Genomic DNA, 14,221 nt, shown 5'->3' with positions numbered 1-14,221 from the left:
ACGTTGTGTTCATGAATCCCAAACGGATCCATTTTCACACATTTACAGTGATTGGGACAGAGAAGGGATGGAAGTACAGTAAACCTCGCATGAGTCGAAGCTCTCGGGACTGACAAAAATGCGTCGACTTAAGTGAACTTCGACTCTCGCGAGAGTCGATTTTTTTTCGACTCACAGTTATGTGCATGTATTATAGTACATTTGCATGCATGTGTGTGTGTGTGCGTGCGTGTGTGTGTTTGCATTCAAATTTGTCTGTTCTTGAAGATAATGTTCTTATTTTGTTCTAAATTGAACATGGAATTTGTATCAATACGAGTACTAGTAGTTAAACGTAGTTCTGAGAATATCTGCGCTAATGTGGCAATGTGCATGTGCTATCGTATGTCTATGGTGCAACATAGGTAGCCATCTCTGTCAACCTACCCTGAGAGACAAACACTCTCCCAGGCCCATCCCACCTCCATTGAACAAAACTATACAGCCAGCCAGGCACGCACAAAGAAGCTCCGCCCACTTGGCCTGTCACTAAAATATTAAAGCAGCGATTGGTTGACCATGGAGTTCTGGCTTGACATGGATAAAGTATGGATGTGCCGTGTGTATGGATAAAGTATGGATGGATGTGCTGTGTGTATACATGTATACATGTGCATGTATTCGACATGCGTGCTGAGCGGTACGGTGAGTGTGCATGCTTATACCTGCAGCAGGCCAGGGACGGGGTTCTGCGACATGCCGATTGTTTTTGTTCTCCTCTAAATGTAATGAGAATGCCAGACAAATCTTCTTCGGCTCAAGTGATGTAAACTACGCGTATTTTGTACAAAAGGGACTGAATGTTTTACTTCGACACAGCCGAAATTCGACTCTCGTACTTCGGCTTATGCAAATATTTCTTAGAGAAAATACATAGGGAAAAATCGGGACTTTTTATTTTGCTTCGAGTTAAGTGATTTTCGACTCACTCGACGTCGACTTATCCGAGGTTTACTGTACGAAATGGAAAGGAGAGCAAACTTCATATCGGTGATGGAGAACAAATATTTCAATAATGAACAAGAAAAGGGGGAAGAGAGAGGGCTCAGAACTCCGCCCATATACGGATCATTATACCTAAATTAAACTATTTATTCCTTACATTATCAAAATTTCTGAGAAAATTGAATTCAAGTCCATTCATAACTTTTTTGAGTTATCTAGCCGGAAAAAAAAATTAATCTTGGTGGTGATATTAACTGATGCTGGTGTAGAGAAAAACAAAGACAGCTTGCTCAAAAGATGCTTTCTTCTTTCAGTTTATTTTCTCTGTCATTGATTCCTATCGTTCTCCTCCCATGAACCCCTGCCATGCATGGACGATGAACAAAACAAAATGTTACCGACGCTGCAATAAAAAAAGAAAGAAACACGTGCTCGAAGCAAATCATCTACACTTTTCATGTTGAACAAATCAATGTTCGTAATGAAGAATAACAAAAAATAAAAAATAAAAACAAAAAACACGACCACAGGCAGTGGGGTAACTTGACATAATGGCTTGTGGAAATTTCCACGAAAGCCAGGTGTCAGATAAAGGAATGCCGCACGTACTCCCACCTTACTTCAGTGGTCGTAAACAGCGTGTAAATAGCATGTAAACCAGCTGGGAACAGTGATGAATGATTAGTCATTTATTTTCTGCCCATGAAGGCCCCCTAACCCTGTTAACAAACCAAGCCAGAAGCACGTGGAGCATTACGTACGTTGAACTTGAAAGACCATCATGACAGAATTACTAATTTCGGCCAGGAGAAGGAAAATGGAATATTCACGAATGACGTTTACGAATCCATGGAAAGTGAAAAGGCTCAAATGGAACACATGGCTTTTTAAATAAAAAATAACCCGCTGGAACTACAAAAAAAAAAAAAAAAAAAACAATTTGCACTTGCTTACTCCATTGCACGTTTTTTTCTTTTTTTTTCCTTTTTTTAAACGAAAGATGGAGGTAATTTTCTCCCTGCAGCAATGCTTTGAACACATCTAATTTTGTGTCATTGCCAATGGCCAGCTTCCTAAAGAATCCTTCATATATACGAAACAAAGTTATTTTTAAAAAAAATCCTGGATCCTGGCGGGGAATTCCGGTGGTATTATAAATCCTGCTCACTACCAAAATTTAATCATCTGTTCCTTGCGCCATTTTACCAAGCAACTGTTCCTGAAAATTTCATCCTAATCTGTTCCCAAATTTTGACTTATTTTGCGAATAGAGAGACAGACAGGCAGACAAACGAACAAACAAACCAAAGCAGCAAAAATACAACCTTTGGCGGAGGGGTGCATGCATTTCATATCGTTTGTTTTTGCGTAACCCGACAACAAGTGTGACAACAAGCGAGCACGTGTCAGCCTTCCTCGGCCTCCCTCGGCCTCCGACCCTCTCTTTCCATCCTCTCTTTCCCTCTCACAATACAGTCATGTATGTATACACAGGCGGCTGTCTGTGGCTAGTGAAACTTCACACAAATTGCTGTGTGTGTGGATCCAGAATCAGAGCGCATGTGAGTGAGTAAGTGTGTAATGTGGTGTGCAGCTAGTAGCTACAGTACAGTATGTTGAGCCGCGTTGTTGTGATCGGTGCGGTGACTGTGTGGATAACTTTCTGCGCTTGTAAACTGCTGCTTCTTTCAACATCTAGCTTCTTTTCTAACCAGATAATCAAGAGTAAAAAAGGCGAAAAATTGGTCCGAACTTAGCTCGTCAAGCAAGTTCACGCGTGGTATTACCCTTGTCGGCAAGTTTTACCCTTGTCGGCAATTGTTTCTTCAAACCGCACGCTTGTCGGCACCGACAAGGGTGATATACGCTGGCGAGATCCCTGGATAGGATATAAAATGGTGGTCCCGCATATGAAAGAGTCACAACTCTTACACATAAAAGATCTCGCTTCAGTTATTCAATGCAAAGAGTAGGGTGCATATCTCAGTGAAGTGGTCCCCCTCACATCCAACTAGGTCCCATGGAAGACCAGATAGTGCAGCTGAATATGGGCTATTCAGCCATCTTCTACGATGGAAACGGAACAAAAAAAAAATAGGGTGATATATAATACCTACCCTTTCAGCATGTCTTTCCGCATTGTGGGACTAAGAGGATGGCCATCTACAGAGGACTTTCTCCTAAAAGGGGCCAGGCCCGGTGAGCCAGCTGGCATGGCTATGGCTTGGGGCTTGGCATCTGTGATTTGGATTCCCAGAGGATCATGCTGCATGTGACAAGAAATAATCACATCAAGACAGGGCCGAAATCATATAAAAAATTACTGTATCATGTGACATTCTTGAATTTACTAACAAGTGAAAATATCAAATCTGATCTCAGCATGAATGTGACGTTGCAGGCGTACATTTCTCCGTTCATTAGTGTACTCTACTATCGCAAATTCAACCACTTAAAAAATTGTCAGGAAGCCCTAATTTGCAACAAATTAAGACTCGCTGAATATACAGTGTATACAGTAATGGAGAAAGGTGGGTCAATTTGACAGTGTCAGTGATGGAGAACCTGAAAAGTCTGGTAGGACTGGCTACTGACTTGTGAGAGCCTGTTTAAATTTTCACGCAACTCTGTGTAGTACCTGTTTGATGTCAGGTCCAGTGAATACACTGAAAGGTGACACTCAATGGAAGTAAGCTCCAACAAATAAAGGCAGGAAAATCATCAGTATAGTATTGGATGAATATCTAAGTGAAAGAGACTGATGACAATTTGAAGGAGGGAAAACTCATACATATGTAGACGTAAGAAGAGCTCGATTTCCAAGAATGCTTTACTGATGAAATGTGCTGTGATAATTCACATTCAATGAGAGAAAGATATTTTAACTGTGTCCTAACCCTGCTTGCCCCTACTGGACTTCCAATTGGGGGCATCTCCCACAAAGACTGGTTGGTGAACTTGTTGAAGAAATACCAGCGCTGCTCTCTCTTGCTCCAAAACCTCCGCCAGCCCTTCTCAAGCAACTCCATGGGAAGGTCATGAGAAGGGTCAGGGCTCTGGGGCATGTGAGATGGTGGTGAGGTGGCACCTGTGGTCAATCCCACAAAAACGAACAATCATACATAAAGAATTCAACTAGACACAGTTTTTGTAAATTCATGGGCTAGGATTTTCATGTCACACTAAGGCATAATTATGAAAATGTATCTTGGAGATAATGTCACTGAATTAAAGGACAAGTTCACCTTCATAAACATAAGGATTGAGAAAATGCAACAATATTAGTAGAACACATCAGTGAAAGTTTGAGGAAAATTGGACAATCGATGCAAAAGTTATGAATTTTTTAAATTTTTGTGTTGGAACCGCTGGATGACGAGACTACTACAGCTTGTGAGTCATATGCGTACAACAGTATAAAGAAAATATAAAAGAAAATTCAACATATTTTCACTTTTTTCGCATAATAAAAGAGCACTTGACTTGCCTCTTTCTAAAGGCAGGGGGAATGATATTACCCATAACATTTATCGGTAACGAGTCAGGGGAATGTGTACTTTTTTCAAAAGATGGAATTTTGTGAAATTCTCTTTATATTTTCCTTATATTGTTGTACGCATGTGACATCTAAGTTATTCATACACTGCGGTAGTCTTCTCATCCAGCGGGTACTGCAAAAAAACTTCAAAAATTCATAACTTTTGAACGGATTGTCTGATTTTCCTCAAACTTTCAATGATGTGTTCTACTAATATTGCTACATTCTCTCAATCCTTATGTTTATGAAGGTGAACTTGTCCTTTAACATTACAGAAGAGATTGGGAAACCATACAGAAAAGTTTGTTTTGTGTTGAAGATCAATCCAAAAAAGATATCAAAAACATATGTACACTTGTTCAAGTGCAATCTACTGTATGTGGGGGTCACTTTTATAGAACACAAATATTGATGAGTAAATAACTAGCATATTGAATAAATTTATGCTCAGCAACTCTTCATACAGCTGCACTTTGTTTTAATGAGCAAGTTGATCCTATCAAGAATAACTGAAATACACGAAAACAAAAACTTGTCATTTTCTCCTGATAAAAGTTTAACTCACACAAAAAAGGAGACAGACCCTCGACAATCATATAACAAGATGGAGACCTATTGTACCTACACATTGCATCTCAAGTACATGTAATAATGTAGAGTTAAAACTAAAGCCTGATGACAATCAAGATTACAATCAGTAAAAGAGTCTGGAAATAGGCATCTAACATGACTATAACCCAGAAATAGCTGTTGCTCCACAAACGAAGTGTATCTCCCAGGTCATTCAACTATATATAGGGCAGGGCTCGATACTAACTTCTTTTTCTTTTAGCCCATTCTGGCCACTAAAATCTATGAATCTGAAATTTTGGTGGCCAGAATTAAACTTTAGGAAATATAAAAATTCTATTTGAATGATACCTGCATGATTGGACCACCAAAAGATAACTTTTTTTTTTTTGCAATTCAGTGGCCCAACATAAATTTTTAGTGGCCCTGGGCCATCAGGCCACTAATGCTGAGCTCTGTAATACCAAGATAGATATATATGCATGTGAAGACAAAACAAGGCAGTCAAAGTGTAGTCATGTGAAATTTGACCCTATAAACGACAGAACACACAGTATGACCAAAACCGACAAGAGTCTAGATTTGACCAATCATATATCTCAAATACAAAATTTCAACAATATATCCATCATTAAATGCCACAAATATGACCTGGAAATGTGCATGGTAGAACTCACACAAGAAAATTTATTATAAGCAACTCTTTATACATATTTCATTTAAAAGTTGATGTTATCTAGAATAATTAAAATTACATGTGCATTGAACACAAAATCTTGCCATTTTCTCTTAATATACAATGTAACTTTCCCTCACACGTAAAGGAAACAGAGCAGTCACGTTCAGATAACAACTTTGAGACCGATTGTAGACCTATTGTACCTACAAATAACATCTTAAGTAATGCTTTAAAAAAAAAAAAAAAAACTGACGCAGGATAACAATCAGTACAACACTGTAGATGCTTTTGACAGTGTAAGAGGCAGAACATGGGGGGCAGAATGACCAAAAATTATAAGGGCTCAGATTTGACTATGATGAATCTATGTACAAAACTTGAACAAAATTCAACCAGAAATGGGGCAAGTAGAGTACACACAAGCAGACCATGTGAACGAAGACAGAACAAAGAAGGGCACTACCTGCAAAGTTGTCGGTTGTTGGTGGCTAGTTTTTTAAATGATACACCTCCATAACAAACTAAACAAGAGACTCGGGGGTCACGCGCACACCTGAGTATCGCAATTTCTACTTCCATGCATTCTTGCACACTCTTACCTGAGAACATTGGAAACTTAATAGGTCTGCATATGGATCCCCCCCCCCCCCTCAACTCCAGGGGTGGGGGGGGCAGGCAGCCCTGGATCTGCAATAAACAACCTTGGAACTAAAGTCATCAATGTACAAACTCATGGTATTAACTTTGCTTTATCATTTCTGGTTCTAGAATAGAAGATTTTAAATATTCCTTAATGTGGGGGGGGGGGGGGAGTGGGCCCCCTAGGGCCCCCCAAGAAGGACATGGTGCCCATTTGAAGGAATTGAGATTCTATCCCCCTAAGGATGCTACCTGCTAAGTTTGGTCAAAATTCATCATGAGGTTTTCAAGAAGAAGATGAACATGTACAATTCAGGCCCCATTAGGACCCATCCCCATCCCCTCTCCTGGGTCCCAAGGGGGAAGGGGGGGGGGGCCACCCCTGATTCCGCCAATCCCATGAACAAACTTGAAACTACAGTCACCAATGTACTAACTCATAGTATTATCTAAGTCCGATCACTTCTGGTTCTAGAGAAGATTTTTTAAGATTCCTTAATTTCAGGGGGTTTGGGCCCCCCTGGGGCCCCCTCCAGATGGGCCATGGTGCCCATTTGAACAAGTTGAGATCCTATCCCCCTAGGGATGCTATTTACCAAGTTTGGTGGAAATCAGACATGGGGATCTCAAAGTGAAGATGAAAATGTACAATTTAGGCCCCATTAGGACCCCTCCCCACCCCTCTCCCCTGGGTCCCAAGGGGGGCACCCCTGATTCCCCCATGAACAAACTTGAAACTACAGTCATCAATGTACGAACTCGTAGTATTAACTATGCCCGATCACTTCTGGTTCTAGAGAAGAAGATTTTTAAAGATTCCTTAATTTTAGGGGGTTTGAGCCCCCCTGGGGCCCCCCAGGTGGGCCATTGTGCCCCTTTGAACAAATTGAGATCCTATCCCCCTAGGGATGCTACATGCCAAGTTTGGTGAAAATCGGTCATGGGGTTCTCAAGAAGAAGATGAAAATGTAAAAAGTTTACGCACGCCGGACGCCGGACGCCGGACGCCGGACGCCGGACGCCGGACGATGCACGACGGACGCCGGATGAAGAGCGATCGCAATAGTTCGCTTGAGCCTTTGGCTCAAGTGAGCTAATAAAATCCATTGAGAACATGGCCGGTACTGCACACACAAATGTCATGTAGCAGCGGCAGCTTAACACCCTGAATCGAAAGTATCCTCCAGCACATGTACTGGGTGATACAGGTAACAACACATGTGACAGATGTTTATCCCAGAGTACTCTTGATGTTTTACCAACCTGATATATTTGACTGAGGTTGTCCCTGGACTGGTTTGACATGTGGTGGTTGCTGATGCATGAGCTGGGGAGACATTTGTTGATGCTGCTGGCCATGTTGTTGAGGGTTTGGTGGGTAGGTCTGAAATGGGTTGAGATGCTGACTGTTGCCTTTACCTGGTGCCACTGCTGGACTCTGAGGCACAGGTGTCTTTGGTTGCGGAGAGGAGAGGTGTGGGGCAAAGTGGTGTCCGATGGAGTGTTGTCTCACACTGACTGGGGGAAGCGTGTGTCTGCTGGTGCCTTGCTTTGAGAGATCCATTTCTTCTATTTCTGCAAATACAGTTTAATATAGATACAAAAAATGATTGATTTGCTGCAGACACACCTTATCCCTTTCAATATTATAGAAAAAGAAATATTTTCTCATTTAGTTAGAGGAAATGCTCTCCTAATAAACAGCAGTCCTCTAAGTTAAGGCCTAAAAGGTTTTGATACCACAAGATTATTTTGAAAACTTGCTGACATTACGTATATTTCATCTGAATATGGACGTAACTGCAGAGCAGCATGTATACAATTTCTGCTGATAGTCTGGAATCAGATCAAAATTTTGGCGCTTGTGCAGTTTGCGCCGGCTGCCTAAATTCCAGTTTTATAGCATCAACTTCAATTTTCAGTTCAAAGCAACCAAGTGAAAAACTTTTACCATCCCTCTCTCTCTCTCTCTGGGCTTGTTGTAACTTTAAATCCTTCAAATAATGAATTTTCATGTCAAAATCAATGGTACACATTCTCATGGCAGCACACAATACAGTCAGTTGTTTGATCTGAATGTAGCAATCACATAGCGATTACAGCAAGTTTTTCTATGGCATCTGTAAAAAGACATAGGCCTACTCATTTTTCCCTTTCCCACAGCTAGCTACAGAGGACTTCCAGTCACACATGAAAACAACTTGCATCATTCATAGCTACTACTTTGAATTTCTTACACAAACCTGCTGCAAAACTAACCTTGAACCTTTGATCTAACAAACATTATTTCTTTTTTCATATAAATGAACCTTCAAAATAACAAACTTTTTTTTCAATTTTCGGACTAACAGACCTTCAGCATATCTAACTTTATTTCACTTTGGACTAAGAGAAACTTTGGAATATTGAACTTCATCTCATTTTCAGATCGAACGGACCTTCAGAATTAGGAACTGGTTTATTTCAGACTAACGTTTTTAACATTTTCGTATTAGACGAACCTTCGGAATAGTGAACCTAATTTCATTTTCAGATTGATGGACCTTCGAAAAAGTGAATAAGGATGTAATTGTTTGTTACTACTTTTTCATCATTGATAATCTCATGAAGTTACATTGCAATATATATGCCTACAGATGTTGCGTTGTCTTTGATCACTGCGATTCAGTCACAGCAAAACTCTTGATCGTGAAAGCAAGTAGGAAAGAGCTGTGCTATGCCTAGCTCAGTTTCAGGTTTGCAGTCTCTCAGTCTTGAGTTGACTATATCACTGCTCTGGTTCTTCTTGTAACTGTGTAAGGAAGAATCTACGTAAACATGGAGCTCTATCAACATCCCAGAAGCGAAGCATTGGTGCAATAGTTGGGAAAGACTACAACCTTGTAGTGCATAGAGACCTATTTATCAGAAAGAATGTGGCTTTGCAGTGATCGGTTGTGTAGGCAGTGGAAAAACAATCACACACAGCTTGTTGCACTTTTGTCTCAATTTACAACCATACCACATTTTCAAACTTGTATTTGCATGCCGGTTGGTGTCTGTTTGACCTCATTTGAGGACAAGGTGGGTGAAGTAGGCCTGTGTAGTGAAACTTTATAGCCTGCACATGCTGGCCAAACAAGCGCCAAGTTCCATACGGTCCCATGATATGATCCGATTACGTGATCTTAAAGGGGAGGACTGCGCTTCGCTTCATACACAAAGTTTTTTACTTCCTGAGCTTGACGGACTTGCTCAGAAAATTCATTTCCAAAGATCGACAATCAGTAAAAGATCGCAGGTCATGCATGATCGGTATCGGATTAGCGTCAGCTTGGATGATCGGTAAAACCACTATGCAATGATTTGTGATTAGTTATAAGTGACCATATTTTGGTGCGAAAACCAAATACTGGCAGGCTTTAATACCCCATTAGATGAGATGGATACAGATGCAGTCGAGTGAGGCCTATGCTGAGCTGTGGGCGCTAGTGTTCTTTCGCACCTATTTGTCAAATGACCGCCAAACATGCACAAACTCACTCTAAATATCCAACAGCCTCGAATGAGATTCAAGTCCAGTAGAAAAGGAATTTTTCACCGTTTCGACACTTTTACACATCTTGTCGGAATATGTCGATTGCAGCTAGTTCACTCTGCGATAACTGCGTTTTGCTCAGGAGCAGACAGCGCAGCACGGTGTGAAAACACATTCACAGCAGCAAGCACCGCAATTGATCTGAATGTAGCTATCTCACAGCAATCAGAGCAAGCTCTTCTATGGTATCTTTAAAAAGATAATACCTTTACGCGCTTTCTCTCAGCATATACCGAGTCGCAGTAGCGATTTAGGATTGGGGTTGTTTGTGTTGTGTGTGTGTGTGTGTGTGTGTGTGTGCACGTATGTACATACAATGTACAATGTTTGTGTATAATGCAGTTTGTCTTTGTATGATTTTTTTTTTGTTTCTGTGAACGTTTCTGTTTCTGTGATATAGAATTGAACGAAATTCGAATAAAGAATTATTTTTAAAAATGCATGTGTAAGGGCTTGAGTGTGTATGATGCATGAAAGAAGATTGTGAAAAATGTGGTTATAAGACAAGGGTGAAAAAATATAAAGCCTCAAACTAGAAATGTCGTTATGGCGACTGGTATGCCTCCGCTATAATGCATAGTTCTCCGAATAGGTCTATAGCACAATGTCTTGACAATGTGTGATGACAGTTTCAAATAACTGGTAAAATATCAAAAGTGACAGGTTTGTCACAAATGCATTGTATGTTCACTTTCCTTGAACTAGGTTTATTTGGATGAATGGCTATAATGTCTAATAAGAGTGCAGGTATTTGGGGATTTGTACCCAACTTTTGACCCTTTTATAAGTTTAAAGAAGTAGTGAAATTTAGCACTTTCACTTGACCTTTGACCTTTTGGCCTTTGACCTTTCGACAAGACACTTCCAAGAGAATCTGTATTGGGTAATACATGCATACACTAAGTTTCAAGAAACAAATCCTGCAGGCATTGCATAGATACAAGGGAAATAATGACAATTTGATGAGTTGACCTCGACCTTTGACCCCCTGACCTTTGACCCATGACCCCTAAATTCCCTACATGATCACTGTAAGTCAGTACATCCATATATACTAAGTTCCATGAAGATACCGTAAAGTCCCGTGTGTAAGACGCACCTTTTTTTCGTCGAAAAACATGAAAAATCGGGGGTGCATCTTATACACGGGTACAGTCAAATCACAAAAAAAAAATCTGTCACGTACACCCAATTCTATAAGGTCAACTTGGGGCCATGTATGCCCATCTACGTTCGGAGGGTAAGCAATCACTAAAACTTACAGATATATGAGCGATCTTTCAATCTGGACACACACAACAGCTGTAAAAACGGGATAAACTTACATCGGCCTTGTGTACCGTATGTATCAATCTGGCCATAGACAACATGCAGCTGTAATATGTGATGCGATGTAAACCTACCGGGTACCAATGTATATCAGTCTACCAAGCTACCAACACCCAACCTAACAACTAGTAGCTGAAATATGCGATGTACAGGTATCGGAAAGAGTTCCTTATGTCCCCCCCCCCCCCCCCCCCCCCCACTAGCTGGCAAAAAAATGGATAGATTGCTATTTTTTTTAATTCATAATGGACTAAATAAAGGTTATGCCATTTATGGGAAGACTTCCCATAACCTTTATTTAGTTTGTTATTAGTAAGGGGGAATAGTGGTTTGTTTATTTTGTGCAAGTACACAAAATAGAGAGTTAGTTGGTTCGTTCGTTCGTTCGTTTGTTTGTCCGTGTGCAAAACAACTCAAAAAGTAGTGAACGGATTGTGATGAAACTTGCAGGAAAGGTTGAGAATGACACAAGTAACAAATGATTAACTTTTGGTAGTGATCCGAGAATTTTTCGGGAATTTATGAAGGACTTTGTGAGCGAGCTGGGTTTATTCTTCTACTACTTACTAGACAAACAGTTACAACTTACAGTGTCAATCATGTAGAATACAGTATATCCTTTCTAACGTTAAACTACGGGGGCATACCACACATACCACTCTGTATTTCTCAGGCGATCGTTTCCGTGGGGCCTATTCTCGGACTTGGTGCCATGTTCATTCACTCTTGCACTGGCAGCGGGAGATGCAGCTGGTTCATATCGGTAAGGTGCAGCTCCACAATAACGTTCTGGGTCATCCGCTGCCCCTCCCTCCCCATCTTCCCCTTCAACTTCATGTGCCTCCTCTTCTTCTCCGCTATCGTCAGAGCTGCAGTCTTCATCATCATCATCATCATCAATGTCGAAGTTTACCCATATAGGGGAAGACATTATGCTCGAGGTACCAGGTATTAGTGCAAGGTAACTTAGTGAGTAATGTACGTGGTACTAATGCGTACATGTCGACAGTCAGTTGGTCGACCGGGAGCGCACATCCCAGGCCAGGGCCTGGCCGGGCTAGCTAACGTGTACGCGTGTGTACCAAGCTAGTAATCTAAGTGCTAGTGCTGAAAGAGCGGCGTCTGCTAACTGAGCACAACTCCGTGCTTATACAACCATGTACGTCATCTATCGTTCAGGGGTGTTGGTCACGTGACTGATTTTTTTTGCAAAAACTGCAACGAGGTCCTTCAAAAATGTGATATTTGGGGGAGTTTCTAGAAGCGATAAAAACCGGGACGAAACTGAAAACATATTTACATTGATAATCTTTTGCATATGAAAACATTTTGCACACATTTTATTAGGTCTTTAAGAAAAGGAAAAAAAAATTTTAGCTTTCCAATGACACAAAAAGAAACTGTGTCGCTACATTCAGCCCAAATGATCAACCATTTGCAAGCGCTTAATGAATAACGTATTTGTTCTGTGCTTGTGTACAGAGCAGCATTTCAAAATCAAGCGATCAAGATTTTCCAATGATTTTCTGACACAGTTTGCAAATATTAAGTGTTAAAAACTTCACATCTGTACTCTGTTCTATAGCGCCATGAGTATCTTTTTAGGTAGAATGAGCGCTTTATAAGAGTCTCTCTATCATTACCATTATTATTATTATTATTATTATCATTATTATTATCATCATTATTATTATTATCTATTTGACTTTGGAGACTCAGATGCCAGTTATCTACTAGACTAGGTTACTGAATAACAAGGGTGAGTTTGTATATATGTTTAGAGAACATTTGACAAACAGGTGCGAAAGTACACTAGTTCACCACTAACTATACACAGCCCAGTCGCTGTAGTAGCAACAGGGCTGTACAGACGGGACCATCAACCACGAAGAGAGTTCAACGATCGCATTGCGATCGCTTTGAATTTTGATACTTTATATCTTTTTTGTCACCTCAAACTCATCTAATACAATCTTCTATAATGAGACTCTATATCTATGCTATCAATATTCAAATTCACATTATGCAACTTACCGAAAATGATGATTATATGCAGCATGTGCGAACGGTACATCTGATACTGGAGTACTAGTAATCGGTAGTAATCGGCAGTTCACTCCCTCAATCTCTCGGTCGACCATACGTGCTGCTACCAAAGAGCGCACGCACGCAATATATCGCTGCACTTCTAGCCACACACCCGTGTGCATAATTTGCTGAGTAGTCAACTCGCCATTTTGAATTCTGCAACGATGAACCCCTACAGTCGGGGACTCCTGCGCTGTTCTACTGCGCTAGAAAGTGTCATTTTTTGTTCAATGGACATATCGTGAGGGCTCTCTATGGACTTATGAACCTTCTATGATACAAGCATGTACTTAACGTGAGTAACGTATACATTTTTTATAAGAATCGTGTAAGTTTTCATAAGTTTTGTAGTTGCGTTGTGGTTCCCCACTTTGAAGGTGTATGCCTCGTCTGTCAGACGCTGTATTCGCACAGCGTACTAACAGCGTCTGGTCGGGCTAGTTCACCACTAGCACCAAGCTGTGTATGAACAGTCTAGATATGATTGTGAGCATGGTGAGCGTGGTGATGAGCACTCTGCCACTGGCAATATGATAGCAAATTGCCAATAATAGGGTGTTTGGAGTATTTTTCTAACTTTTGAAATTCTTTCAAAAGCCGATTATGAACAATATCATATGAAAGAGAATTATGTGATCAAGACATATTTCAAATTTCATGACGAAACGATGATCCTATCTCGAGAAATTAAGCTTTGAAATTACGCCAATATCAGAACTTTTTCTCGCTGAGAACGAGCAAAACACGGCACAAATCATGTTCGCTGAGATGTAGCGCTGAGAAGCTGCATGAGCGTGTGAATCTTGAGCGAGAGGTT

At 40.6% G+C, this 14,221-nt stretch overlaps 1 protein-coding gene across 1 annotated transcript in view; it reads right to left on the bottom strand.

The window, feature by feature from the left end:
- The window catches only part of LOC139736868 (mRNA (2'-O-methyladenosine-N(6)-)-methyltransferase-like), a 31,250-nt gene extending 23,165 nt beyond the window's left edge, over window positions 1–8,085 (bottom strand). Inside the window, exons 1-3 of the mRNA XM_071647529.1 lie at window positions 7,674–8,085; window positions 3,882–4,072; window positions 3,102–3,250 (exon numbers count right to left, since the gene is read on the bottom strand). Coding sequence (XP_071503630.1) covers window positions 3,102–3,250; window positions 3,882–4,072; window positions 7,674–7,974 — 641 coding nt within the window. The 5' untranslated portion in view covers window positions 7,975–8,085. The remainder of the gene's footprint in view (window positions 1–3,101; window positions 3,251–3,881; window positions 4,073–7,673) is intronic.
- Between the last annotated feature and the right edge of the window lie 6,136 nt (window positions 8,086–14,221).

Source organism: Diadema antillarum, unplaced genomic scaffold, assembly GCF_040938485.1.
Source record: "Diadema antillarum isolate AM-2024a unplaced genomic scaffold, OU_Dant_1.0 seq00000672_RagTag, whole genome shotgun sequence".
NCBI lineage: Eukaryota > Metazoa > Echinodermata > Echinoidea > Diadematoida > Diadematidae > Diadema > Diadema antillarum.
Note: the sequence above shows the minus strand (reverse complement) of the source record. Positions and strands in the feature narration are given on the sequence as shown.